The sequence below is a fragment of the Taurulus bubalis genome, assembly GCF_910589615.1.
Source record: "Taurulus bubalis genome assembly, chromosome: 15".
NCBI lineage: Eukaryota > Metazoa > Chordata > Actinopteri > Perciformes > Cottidae > Taurulus > Taurulus bubalis.
Window position 1 is genome coordinate 2,437,340 of NC_136603.1, and position 13,758 is coordinate 2,451,097.

The 13,758-nt window shown below is 42.1% G+C and overlaps 1 protein-coding gene and 1 pseudogene across 2 annotated transcripts; one reads left to right on the plus strand and one right to left on the minus strand.

Annotated features, from left to right (window-relative positions):
• Positions 1–616: 616 nt before the first annotated feature.
• LOC306747440 (ZP domain-containing protein-like) lies at positions 617–1,869 on the minus strand (annotated as a pseudogene). The gene is made up of 3 exons: positions 1,833–1,869; positions 1,124–1,308; positions 617–1,022 (listed from the first exon to the last, which is right to left on the minus strand). The product of its transcript is annotated as a ZP domain-containing protein-like (transcript).
• Positions 1,870–10,270: 8,401 nt separating this feature from the next.
• On the plus strand, positions 10,271–13,450 carry LOC306748309 (C-type isolectin Sp-CL4-like). Its single transcript, XM_079231464.1, has 6 exons — positions 10,271–10,299; positions 10,430–10,545; positions 10,632–10,765; positions 11,267–11,395; positions 11,724–11,838; positions 13,130–13,450. The coding sequence occupies exons 2-6, from the start codon at positions 10,476–10,478 to the stop codon at positions 13,195–13,197; spliced, it is 516 nt and encodes a 171-aa protein (XP_079087590.1). The 5' UTR covers positions 10,271–10,299; positions 10,430–10,475; the 3' UTR covers positions 13,198–13,450.
• The last annotated feature ends 308 nt before the right edge of the window (positions 13,451–13,758 follow it).

Below are 13,758 nucleotides of genomic sequence, written 5' to 3' on the forward strand. Positions count from 1 at the left end.
TAAGGATTTATTTTGTTGAAAAAACAGAAAATTTGCATATTTAAAAAAAAATGTGTACGAGCTTAAAATGATAATAGAACACTACTATAGGACATAAATACCCAAAAAAAATTCAAAAAAAAAAAAAAAAATTTGCATATTTTTTAAAAATGTGCACGCGTGCACGAGGGTGTTACGCGCATAAGTATACATTATATACTACTGACAAGGTCATATTTCTGTAACACCCGGTTAATTGTTTGTGTGTGTGTGTGTGTGTGTCTCCTGATTGTGTCATTCCCTTCACCTGCCCTCAGCCACTCACATGGGTGTCCCCTGATTGTCATTCCCTTCACCTGTGTTTCCCCTCTCCTATATATACTCCCCCACCTTCCCTTGTCTCCTGTCGGATTATCTTTGTTCCTGTGTGTTCATGTGTTCCATGTTATGTGCCACCTTTTTCTAGTTTTGTTTTCAGACACTTCATTTCCATCTATGACTCCACCGTCTACAAATTCATCATCTGTCATCCACACCTTACGGGGAAGTTAGTGACAAACCTCTCACAGGAAAGAAAACCACCACTCTTTACAAATACTGTCATGTCCTCTATTGCCACTAGGTGGTGTCCTCATGCCTACCCGTTCTCAATGATGGAGTAGGTTTGCTGGTAGTTTTTGTTGTCATATGGTGTAGCTCTGCAGGACTCCACAAACAGCACGGTGTTGTTGATGGAGGACGTGGCCTCTATCTGCATGTAGATCCGGTTCCCTAATTCATACACCAGCGGGTATGAATTTGGATCCACCATGGTTTGGTACTGGTTATTGGGATAGAACTCAAACTGGTAGGTGAACGTGCCGAAGCCCCGGGTCCCACACTGTGACCTTTTTCCTGTGTGCTGTGAAGCCCAGCGTCACGTTTCCATGTTTGTGGTACTTGCAGTAGAACTGCACCTCCAGCAGGTGTTTCCTGGTGATCACGTCGGTTGCGTTGTCAAACGTGGTGATTTCATTCTTGAACCTCAGGTTGTCATCGTCTTCCTGCAGAGGAAAAGGTTATGTAGTCAGTCCTCATACTGCCAGATAAAGGCAACGCCGATAACCGAGAGAAGAGCACAGCCGGTAACAAAACCCTGCGTTACCTCGATCTCAGTGCCACAACTGTTGAGGGGGATGACAGCGAAGATGTGAGTGCTGTTGGACTGCAGCCTGCAGGCGATGTTGGTGTCGTCGTTGAGCCGCAAATGGTCCTCATGGAGTCCAGAGAATGAAGCTTTCTCAACATGTACGGTCATTGTGGACTCGGTGCAGATCACATTGGAATTAACTAGAGGAAGAGATTGTTCAAAATACACATTAAACCAATGGTATGCCACTTATTTACAGGTGGCAGTTATGCCATCAAGAAATTCAGCAAACACTGGGAAGAAGAAGACTGTAAGCTAGTGAACCTTGATGTAAACAATTCAGGATTTTAAATATTTCAAACATATCCATCCATCCATTATCAGCTGCTTATCCGGGGTCGGGCCGACCCAGGCTTCCCTCACACCCGCAACACTTTCCAGCTCATTCTGGGGGACCCCGAGACGTTCCAAGGCCAGCCGGGAGATATAATCCCTCCAGCGTGTCCTTGGTCTTCCCCGGGGTCTCCTACCAGTTGGACGTGCCTGAAAAACCTCTAATGGGAGGCATCCAGGAGGCATCCTGACTTTTATAGAAGTACATGTCTTGCAGACATATTTATTCAATATATTTGGCCCTTTAACTCCGTATTTAGCATTTAGTAATTGGTGAAAATATACACCATTACAGCCGTAGTTATAAAATAAAACATTAAAGTAGACTCACTTTGCTTCTTTCGGACTTCTACCAGAACACACCTCATCTCGGACTGATAGATGCCAGACCTGAGGAGCATTGATGAACACTGATTGAATTCCTGTTTCAGTTAGGCTGATATGACTGTTGCATTATTACTGCTGTTGTTGTCTCCGAGCTACGATCAAACTGATAAAAGTGAGTTTGTTAGGTAGGTAACTTTAACCAGCGTTAGCAGAGATAACAGTGCAAACTAAAAGGCTTGTGCAACAATGTCATATTTTGCACCTTTAAGATAAGACTTCATGTTGATGTTTGATCTCTTGTGTTCATGAATGAAATATATTTCATTTCAAGATTTGAGATTAAGTTTGAAAATCCAGAGTCTATCAAGTATTGGGTTTTCTAACTTTTAATGCACATTTCCTTCTCAAATTTTTAATGACATGTGAATTATTTAAATTATTTATGTTCTTAATTGGTTGAATCATTCTTAATTGTTCTTAACCTCTACCTTGTTGCTAAAGAAAAAAACACCAAACAGAGAAGTGTTACTTACTGTGAAGACGTTGTGTTGAGTGTCCGACGGAAAAATATGAAAGTAAAAAGGTCTAACTATTATAACCGTATAATCATTTTCTTTTTCTATATAACCATTTGTGTGTGTATATATATATATATATATATATATATATATACTGTTTGGTTTTAGTTTGTGATTAGACCACATAAAATTCATAGGACACTATAAATTGCTATGTTATATACTCTTTTTGAATGAGATGTGTTAAATGTTCTCTCCTTTGTTGTTGGCAGTATTACCAAATAAGGTAGTGAAACCTCCTCTGTCCAACTCTGGTGACAGGATGACTTATGTATTCTGGTGTATAAAAGAGGGGGTAGGAATGCATGTTTTTGGGGGGTGCCTGGCAATTCTGTGCAGGAGTAGACAAGAGAGAAGAGGTGTTCACTCACCAGCTCTAAAAACTTAACCCTTTATCTTAGTTACTTGTGACTTTTAAACTGTTTGATTGAATTTAATTTTTTGTATGTAAGATAAACTTTGAATAAAAACTCGGCCTAACCATTCGTAAGGGACTGAAACCAAACCAAAGGTTCTGGTTCTTTAAAACAATTTAAACCCTCTTTCCCAGTTCATCCACCGTGAGATACAGAAGTGACGACTGAATCTACCAAAGAGACTATAGGTAAGTGTCTTTGGGTGAAGACTTTTGCAGTGTTTGTCATAATGATGAGATGGTGTCAAAATAGGTAGAGAGAAGGTATAGACGATATACGTACTCGCTTGATTAGGGTTGGGAGTTACAGCCTACCGCAGGGGACCTAGAGCGCAAGCTGTAAAACACCCTCGACAAAACCTATAACTTATTTTGAAAATAACACAAAAACCAAACAATTTAGCAGGGGGTGAGATAAAAGACTGAAGGCGTTATGCCAATATCGGATGAGGATTGTTATTTCCTCCGGGATCACTAGGATAATTAGCCGACGGAGTGCCACCGAGTTAGGTGCGAGGTCTTGCCTTTCCTACTCTCCCCCCTAACCCTCCTCTTTCCCTGGCAAGACCACCATTCACGCTACAGTTGTTGTGATGGTGATGCTGTGTGGTAGCGGTTACAGCAGACCTGAAAGAGTGTGTTACAAAGTCAAATCATGGCACATACACACACACACACATTCCCTCATAAGGAGCCCAAAGCTTACCCGGTCATCGATTCAACAGCAAAGCAAACCGAGAAAAAATCTCCCAGGTCATCTTCGATAGGCGTCCAGCTGATGACGAACTCCCCATGTGTGTTCCTTTGCTTGGTGATATTCAGTGGGCCACTGATGATACTATCATGTATTCTGTGTGAAAACAAAAGAAGGAAACCAGAGATGTATTGACTCCATATGGCTGCTGTTATCTTACGCGCCTCGAGGCAACACTGATCACGTTGGGTCTCACTCACGTTGCGTGTGACGTTTGTGCTTTGACTGTGATCTCCACTTCTTTGTTGACCTCTGCTTGGATCCGGGCTCCATTTAAAGGTGTTGGGTACACAAACTTTGGCAAGTAGAGTCCCTCCTCACACAAGGGAGCAGGTGGGTCCACTGGAGTTAAAAATAGAAGATTACTTTACATTCCAAAGTGCAATAAGTAAATAATACTTAAAACTGACACTTTGCTGCTGACTGTGGATCAAAAAAGTGTCACTCATTTTCATCAAAGACTAATTTTCCGGTTGGCTATGGCTGTTCATGAAAAGTTGATGTTTTAAAGAGACATGTTTTTAACAGGACAGACGCATTCATTGTAGGAAACGAATTTGACAGGCAATGGTTTGCTGAATAAATAAAATGTAGAAAATCTAAAGCTAGTTTCTAGTCAAACTTTTCTCAGGGACTTTAAGATCACTAAAACAATGGCTTCTGTCGTGTGTAACATCTCACTACATTGTTGCCAGAGCTGCAACATGAAGGAAAGTCTCATCACAGTGAAGGCACTGCAGCAACAGTTTTTTGTTTAGTTTTTGTGGATTGACTCATAGAAAATGTTGTCACACAACAAAAATAACTCACCAAGAAAGGAGAATTGCAATGGCAATGTACTGAGGGGAGGAGTGTTGGCATGCAGGGGGGTGCTAGAGTACGGTGAGGTTGTTGTTGGTGCTGCGGTGGTTGTTGTTGGTGCTGCAGTTGTTGGTGCTGCGGTGGTTGTTGTTGGTGCTGTGTTGGTGGTTGTCGGTGCTGCGGTGGTGGTTGTTGGTGGTGCTACAGTTGTTGTTGGTGCTACGGTTGTTGGTGGTGCTATGGTGGTTGTTGTTGGTGCTGCGGTGGTTGTTGTTGGTGCTGCGGTTCTTGGTCCTGTGGTGGTGGTTGTTGGTGCTACGGTTGTTGTTGGTGCTACGGTTGTTGGTGGTGCTATGGTGGTTGTTGTTGGTGCTGCGGTGGTTGGTGCTGCGGTGGTTGTTGTTGGTGCTGTGTTGGTGGTTGTTGGTGCTGCGGTTCTTGGTCCTGCGGTGGTGGTTGTTGGTGCTACGGTGGTTGTTGTTGGTGCTGCGGTTCTTGGTCCTGCGGTGGTGGTTGTTGGTGCTGCGATGGTGGTTGTTGGTGCTGCGGTAGTTGTTGGGTGTGATGTGGTGTTTTTTTGTGCGGCAGTTGTGATGGGCCACCACGAAGTAATGTACCACCGGGATGTTGTAGTTGGGGCAGTTGTAGTGCTCCAACCGGGCCAAACTGTGGCTTCTCTTCTATGCCTCATAACCAGTGGGGCCCTGGCAGATTGGGATCCATCAGTGTAGGCCAGAGTGATGGGCCTTTGCAGGAAGTCCTCCACCATCAACTCAAATAAAAAAAACACTGGGGTCTGCTGTGGAGTTTTGGTAGTGTAGTGTGCAAGAGCCCTGAGAATGTGAACATTTTAAGGTTAAGTGAGGTATTACAATGTATTAGGAAATAGATATTTCAACTAACCTGATCTAAGGCAAAGCCTGGAGGTGGGTGACACGAGCCACACTCCAAATTTAAGATATTTCCATTTCCGCATTGAACTTTGTCGCCATCAGGATCAAAGGACATCAGCTTGTATGACCGTGGGCAGTTCTGGGGAACTCTTGAGTAGACACATTAACATGAGTTAGTAACAATCTACTATGCAAAGAGTTTTACACAAAATGATCTAATCAGACACAAACATGCACGTCTGGATAGCTAGACAAATGCAAGAAGTAATATAAAACCAGTGACATGCTGGTAGAGGTCTAGTTTCATAACATGTTCCATATGGAATAAAAAAATGTTAAATCATAATTTAAATAGCAGAATATAATATCATTTTATTTTGGCTCTTCCCAACAGGAAAATGTTGTAAAAACTAAATGCCATGCTAACTGCAGGGGACTTACCTGAGGAAAGGTAGAATGGCGATGTCTGGCGATGTTGACTTCATACAGACGTTAACACAACTGTTTCACACAATACATGAATATATTCAGCAAGTTCACACTGTGTAAAGACAACATGACAATAAGACACTTCAGTACCACCAACCCTGAAATCCCATTAATCACATGACTGTCCTGTTTTCTGTTTGTGTTTCTGTTTGTGTTAGTGGGGGCACTGGAACGATGAGAAGTGTCATAGCAAGAGGCCCTTTGTGTGTCAAGTGAGACTAGTAGTTCAGAGTGACACTCTAGTAGTTCAGAGTGAGACTGTCAGCAAAGCAGTTTAAGCCTTAGCAGATTAAAGTACACAGAGAGTGGACGTTGTGCTTGATTGTCATGGACTTCAACAAATCCAATCTTTAGTTTGACAAGCTGGGCGGATTGTTTGACGTGCAGCGCCATCGAGGTGGCTTGGACGTCTGGTCAGTGGCCCAGCGTGACCATTATTATGCGCTGTGATTGGTCAGTGTGTCAATAGGGCGGAGCTCAGTTTTTTGCGTGTTTTGGCGTGGAGTGGCGTCTGCTGTATGAACGCGCCGTGTATTGAGTGTCTGACAGTAACTCCTGGGACACTTTCTAGGGCGCATGCCGCGGCCGGTGTGCGCACCTCTTAACAGCTGTTATGCTGTGTTTACACTGAGCGAAGGACGCGACGCATCAAGAGTTGAAATTTCCCAACTCATAGTTGTGTCAGCCAATCAGCGTTGAGAAGCTCCGCCCGTCACCACCGCCGTCTTGCCTTCTTGTTGCTGCTCCGCCAGAAGTAGCGCTGGTAGCGGCTTCATTCAGACAATGTTGTGGGACTACGGATAATATTATGAACCCAGACACCATAGAGTTTGATGTTCCCACGTATGTGGAGTTTACACAACAAGTATAAAGCAGAACTAGTGGTTATTTCCATGGTGGATGAAGGAATCGGTATCCGTTTTACGGAGATAAGCCAGACGCAGTTCCTGGAGGAGTTGGTGAAATTCACCGAGCTGTGTGCGGCTACGGATGATGTTATGAACCCAAACACGAGGGCGTTTGGTGTTCTGACATGTTTGGGACTTCCACAACAAGTATAAAGCAGAACTAGTGGTTATTTATTCCATAGTCGATACCGGAAATGAAAGCTCTTTTTCACGGAGAGACCCGACAGCGATAAGCCACGCCCCCCTTGTGGCGGCGCGATTTGTCTTTGTGGCGTTTGGTGTGAACACCCTCGTTTCACTCGCGCGACCAAACTGAAGCGGTAAGAGCGGTGTGAACACGGCATTAGAGTCGAACTCTTCTGACGGTGATCTCCGGTATAGAGTTGTGATGTTCGCAGTAAGAGCTACGCCACCTGGGTGTGCTGCTGGTGAGGGACAGTACGAGTGAGAGGCAGACGAGCCGATAGCGTGAGGGGATGGTCTTCCTGTCTGAACTTACGCCAGAGCTTCATGTGTTTTCATGTGTAGAGACGGCATTGAAGGCGTAGGGAGGAAATGCACGGCCCGCCACTGAGTTATACAGCACGAACGACAATATCTCAAGAACTGACATCGGGCATAAGAGAAACCATTTCCGCTCTGCTCGAAGCAGGAGTGTTAGAACAGACTAGTAGTCCGTGTAATACTCTTTTATAGTCGTTTAAAAACCAAAATGTCCATGGTAATATGTCAAATATATAATAATACAACACACATACAAATTCAGTAACTTCAGCCTTTTTTAAACACTCAACAGCTTTCATGCACACACATGAAATAAAAAAGTCCAACTACTGAGAAGCAGTTTCAAAAAGACTAAACTTATGTAACTTTAGCTGAGAATACTCACTCACTGAGTCTATGACCAATGATGCACGATGGAAACATTCAGTGTCTCCAGAAGCAGCTTTAACCACAAACTCAAAATAAATTAACTAAAAAGTGCAATTAAAAAAAGATTCAAGTTTACAACATTAACTGACAAGAGTCTCAGAGTCTGGAGTTGCGAGTACATTAATGCAGAGTCAGTGCACATGGATGTGAGTAACAAGCATTTCCTCCGGGCGGCGTGAATGACGCGAATGGCGCAACTTGAAAAAGTTTGCCTCATTCAGGAGAATATTATCAACCAAGACGCAAGGATGATGTTCTGACATGTTTGGGACTTCCACAACAAGTACAAAGCAGAAATAGTGGTTATTTCTTCCATGGTGGATGTTTCCATGGCGATAAGCCCCTCCTCCCCTCCGCAGATCACAAATGGACGGTGAGGAAAACTCACGGAAGTAAAGCGAGGTGTGAACGCAGCATTAAGGACTGTGAATAGACGGAACTCCCCTTCAAAATAAAACATCCGCTTCAAAATAAAAGCAGAGGACTTTTTCTTACAATTTTTTTCCTCCCAGGCATGGATCTGCGACCCACTGAAAACAGGTCTGCAACCCACTTATGGGTCACCACCCATCAGTTGAGAATCACTGCTCTAATGTATTTAATATTTTACCATCCATACACACATTTACTTATAATGTCTGCACACTGAATATTTGTGCTTTCATTGGTGGCATTAACTTACATTGAAGCTCATATGATGCACTAATTCAAGCCTGCGTTCCTGTTTGGTGGTGCGGACACGTGATCCAAACCCACTACGGACGACCACCATGTTATGAGCTAAGAGGGTTTCGTCTTCTCACATATTTCTGTGAGATCAGGCTCTTTCTTTCTGTCCTGTTTCACCACCGTGTTTCTCTAAAGACTGTCTGCTCTGCCAACATCAATAAAAAAGACCTGAAGTCAACCGGTTCCTCCCTGTGCTCTGGCAATGCCGCGTGGATGTTTGATCACATTCATCTTCCACGCAAGGAAGTTACCCTTCGTTTTGTGAGGCGGATCATGAATACATTAATATTATTAGAGCGATCACAAACTGCAGACAGGAACCTGCTGACTTATGGGAAGTCAACATGTCTGTCATTGTCTGTACAGTGATGGTCAGCTGATGTCAGCTTGACATCACATGGACTGCTGAGTGGCACCAGTTGCTCATCATTGTTGGCAGTTGGATGGTAAAAAAAGAAGAATAAAACCTTCTTATTAAACACAGCAGCACCGTGTTGTACTTTACTCATTAGAATAGACAGTTGATCTTTCTGTTTGCTTTTATCATTAAACTAGTTTTCTGCAGGACTACTCCTCACCCTGAAGGGCTTTCACAGCAAACAGAGATCTACATGATGAACTTGAATCATCCTTAGATGAAGAAATGAATACTAATAATGGGCGTTCAGCAGTTTGAAACAGTATCAGCTCCTCTGAACACGACTCTTTGTCCTCTACCTGCATGGGGTTGGAGGGTGGAGTCAGCTGGTCCGCTCACCTGGACTGACTCTGGGATCTTTCTGTCTCCTGACTTTCACCTTTTGGGCTTTTAGCTTTATTTATTGGTCAGTTGACTAAAACAAACCCAGACCACATGTGGGGTCTCTCCATGCGGTCCAATCTTGAGCCAGGTTGTGACTGACAGATATATTTTAAATGTATTTAATATTTTACCATCCATACAGACATTTGCTAATAATGTCTGCACACTTCAGTCCTCTGAATATTTGTGCTTTCATTGGTGGCATTAACTTACATTGAAGCTCATATGATGGACTAATTCAAGCCTGCGTTCCTGTTTGGTGGTGCGGACACGTGATCCAAACCCACTACGGACGACCACCATGCTATGAGCTAAAAGGTTTTTGTCAACCGGTTCCTCCCTGAGCTCTGGCAATGCCCAGTGGATGTTTGATCACATTCATCTTCCACGCAAGGAAGTTACCCTTCGTTTTGGGGTGCTGATCATGAATACATTAATATTATTAGAGCGATCACAAACTGTAGACAGGAATGTACTGAACCCTAAAAAGTCAAGTTTTAACCCTAATATTGAATAATGGACATTGTGTAAAGATCTTTGACCCCACAATGCAATTCATACAAGGACACACACACTCACCAACCTGCTGTCAGTTCCATCAAAGTTCAAGTTGAATTATCACTTGAAACATAGAAATACATTCTTTCAAATAATATGTGTGACTTTCTCTGAGGGAAACTGATAGAATTGGATGCAAACAAACCCCAGTAGTTAGTGAATGTGGCCCCTGGAGTACAGCAATAGAACCCCTGCATCCTGCATCAAGATGAGCTATAATGATAAGAACTATAATGAGGGTGGGCTGTGGGGACCATAGTGTCCAGCTGGTGAATATATTTTGCAAAATATGGACTTTGAGAACTCTTTTAGTGAGTCCTATACAGGCCGTTCCACATATCAACATTTAGAAAACATTCATAGAGCTGCAACTCATGAACTGGCCAACACTCAACCTAGTATTGAAGAAGTGCTTTGTTTGTTCATGGATGCTTCGTATTATAATGTTGTAACTGAATAGAGGTGGATCCTACTTCTGGGATGACGTGGAAGTTAAACAGGCGTGTTATTGAAGTAGTTCATGTTTTAACATTCAGACCCTTAAGCATGGCTGTGAAAGGTATTTAAACAGACCTTCAGTATGAGATGCAACGAGGGAGAAGACACTTGAGGTGAGTCCTCTTTGTCTCTTGGTGGAGGTTTTAGAGAACAGAAATAACTTTAATCTGATCTGTGGGTTAGAAAACTGGTAATAACTGAAGTGTCTTGTTGTAATGGGGTTGAACGGTGTGGCATTTCCAGGTGATATTCCAGTTGTAGAGTTCTGAGAGTCAGTGAATCCTGAGCCATGCCTCCTGTTGTGGTGACTGCCGTCCTTCTTCTGGTGGTGCTGATGTCCATGTCAGCCTCTGCAGAATGTAAGAACCAAACTGTCACTAAATCACTTTCTACACAGACACCAGGAACACTAAACTAACAGCACTTCTTTTTTTCTGTGAAACAGGGAATCCTGGAGAAATGTGTCGGACCAAATATCCGGCCAAACCATGTAGAATTGATGCTAACTGGGTCCAGTTCGGTAATGACCGCTGTGTGAAGGTGTTCCACAAGTCACATTTGACCAATGAAAGAGCGAGGGTAATAAAAACAAACACACACCAGACTACAGACAGTACATTTGACCTCTTCCTGTTCACACAGTCTCATCACTTGCTGTGGAAGCTGTATTTATAGAAAGGAGAAGTCCATTTACTCTCAAGTATAATCAAGTGTTTTAATAAAGCAGGTACAGCTATGGAGGGTCATTTACCCAGAGCAAAAATTGACAAATGAATTTTTATACTTTTGGCATTTTGAAAATAATAGAAAATCTTCATCATAATGAATCCCAAAAAAAATGTCATTACAAGCTTGAATTCAAACATTTAAATTGAAATGGGAAACAGGAAAATTAAATGATGAGAAAAATGAGCAGTCAAAATGAATTGAAGTCATCTTTATATTGTTGAGGGTGATCTTGTGAATTCTCCTCAGAGCAGAAGGGAACTGAACAGCCTTCATGACTTCAGGTCAGGAGAAGAAAGTTCAAATCAGGGAATGAGGATGAAGAATAATCCTCATTATCTCTTTTGATTACAGAAACACTGTAAGATCTCCCGTAATGGAGAGCTGATATCAATCCACAGCCTTGCTGAGCTGTGTCAACTGGAATGTGCCATGTACAGGGCTACGACTACAAGACTTCAATACTGGATCGGAATGCATCGGGTAAGAAGTGAATGTTTCTGTTCAGTTTGTGCCTCTAATGTGTTTACAATGAAATCACAGAGGTAAACATGTGTTATTGAATTATGTTACTACTCTCATGAATTGTCCACCAAAATAAAATAGAGACATCCAAACTGAGCTGAATACTACTTACTGTGTACTTCTACCTCAGAGTACCATGTTGTAGTACTGCATTAACCTGCTGACACATGTTAATGTTATGTTGCAGATTCAGATTTGACTCCTACAATGTAATAATTACAATATGAATATGAATATAGTACAGTGGTCATCCTCAGGTCATCCATTGTTTGTTTTTTGTTTTCAGTCAAGCAAAGGATTTGTTTGGACCGATGGGACTAAACACGACTACTCCCATTGGTATCGTGGCCAACCGGACAACTCTTGGGCGAATGAGTATTGCGTTGAGATGAACTACGGGGGTAAGTGAACTAAAGACTCAGGAGGAGAGGTTATAACTTAATAGAGATGAACGTAGACTTCTGAACCTCAAGAAAAGACACTTTCATGACCCCTGGTGGATGATTATTAAAGTAGCTCAAGAAAACAGTCCAGATGAGCATGAAGGAAGGTGCTGCATTTAAACCTCACTGAACCTCTTCATGTCACACTGATTTAAAATACTGTGTCAGATTGGGAAGTCCATCCTGTATACACCTCTCTGACACCGGAGTATGTAATGTCTGTATGTCTGCAACAAAGCAGGGGTCACTAATAGGAGGACCGTGGTCCGGATCCGGTCCTAGACGCGTTGTATCTGAACCCTGAACCCAGAGATCATTGATTATTACATTTTGATGAAGAGCTTCTATTTCAGCTTGTCCAGCCTTCAGGGCACTCGTTCAGCGGTCCAAGAAACACACCACCAACTACATGCATGTAAATCATCTCACGTGACGCTACTCAGAAAACCAAATATGTATTCTGATCAACTTCCTGCCTCGTGACGTCTCATATGTTCAGAGACCGAGATGATTATTAAAAGCAGCAATGTGAAGCTCCACTACGAGACAAAGCACAGAACCTTTGATCAAACGTACCCACTCACATCTGAGATGAAGTACAGGAAATAAACCTGAGAGCTCAATATGATCAGAATGCTAACACATTCATTTACTGTCCAATAATGATGTAAACAGAGAGGAATAGAGCTGAAACAAGTGGTTTAATAACCACAGATAAAGTCCCTTTTTAGAATATGAGATCAATATAATGTGTTTTCAGTGAATTCAGTAAAATTCATTTTTCTATGATGAATTACTTTATTTTAAGTCACTATTTTCAAAATCATTCTGTTCTTTCACTCTTTCATTCATTCATAAATACATCCCATATTTTACTTGAAACAAGATCATTTTATTTTATGATTCATCTAATTCAATTTGAAAACTGACTATCAATATTGTTGAGATATTATTTAATTGAACTTCATTTGATTTGACAGTCAGTTGTTGACTTCATACAGACGTTAACACAACTGTTTCACACAATACATGAATATATTCAGAGTCCTGGGTTTCCTCAACATGAAGAGAGGGTTTAAGTGAAGGACGAGGCATATCAGGAGCATACATTAATATAGTATAATGCAGTAAGTACACACATTCATAGCAAGTTCACACTGTGTAAAGACAACATGACAATAAGACATTTCAGTACCACCAACCCTGAAATCTCATTAATCACATGACTGTCCTGTTTTCTGTTTTACAGGCTGGGGACTCTGGAACGATGCATCATGTTATTGGTGGAAGCCCTTTGTGTGTCAAGTGAGACTCTAGTAGTTCAGAGTGAGACTCTAGTAGTTCAGAGTGAGACTCTAGTAGTTCAGAGTGAGACTCTAGTAGTTCAGAGTGAGACTCTAGTAGTTCAGAGTGAGACTCTAGTAGTTCAGAGTGAGACTCTAGTAGTTCAGAGTGAGACTCTAGTAGTTCAGAGTGAACATGAAGAGCTGCAGTTGGACTCGTCTTCATCAACTGTAACCACTGCAAGCTTTCACATTTACTGCAATAAATATCCAGCATCATAAAGACATGTTGATGGTTCCTGTGTCTTCTGTTTGTATTCAGCTGTATGACAGTTGATCCATCTGTCTTCATGTCATGGCATCAGTAGAAAACACAGCTTCATCATATCACTCATCAAGACAGACTGAAGGCTGAGAAACCAGAGGGAACCAAACACTGATGAATCAGGACAACATAAAGCAGGATAATCATGAAAAACATACAGAAGATATAGTTTGTAATAATATTTTGTGACGTATACAGGAGCCCTGTGTCTGATTGCTTCATGTTAATAACCACATTTTGGTAGTTTCAGGTTATCTTAAATGTTCTAGT

What these genes read in the sequence shown, in the direction of transcription:
- LOC306748309 (XM_079231464.1), top strand. Translation starts at nt 10,476, where the DNA reads ATGCCTCCTGTTGTGGTGACTGCCGTCCTTCTTCTGGTGGTGCTGATG. An exon ending in CATGTCAGCCTCTGCAGAAT is followed by an intron (nt 10,546 to 10,631) that starts GTAAGAACCAAA and finishes TCTGTGAAACAG; the next exon opens with GGAATCCTGGAGAAATGTGT. An exon ending in CGTTGAGATGAACTACGGGG is followed by an intron (nt 11,839 to 13,129) that starts GTAAGTGAACTA and finishes TCTGTTTTACAG; the next exon opens with GCTGGGGACTCTGGAACGAT.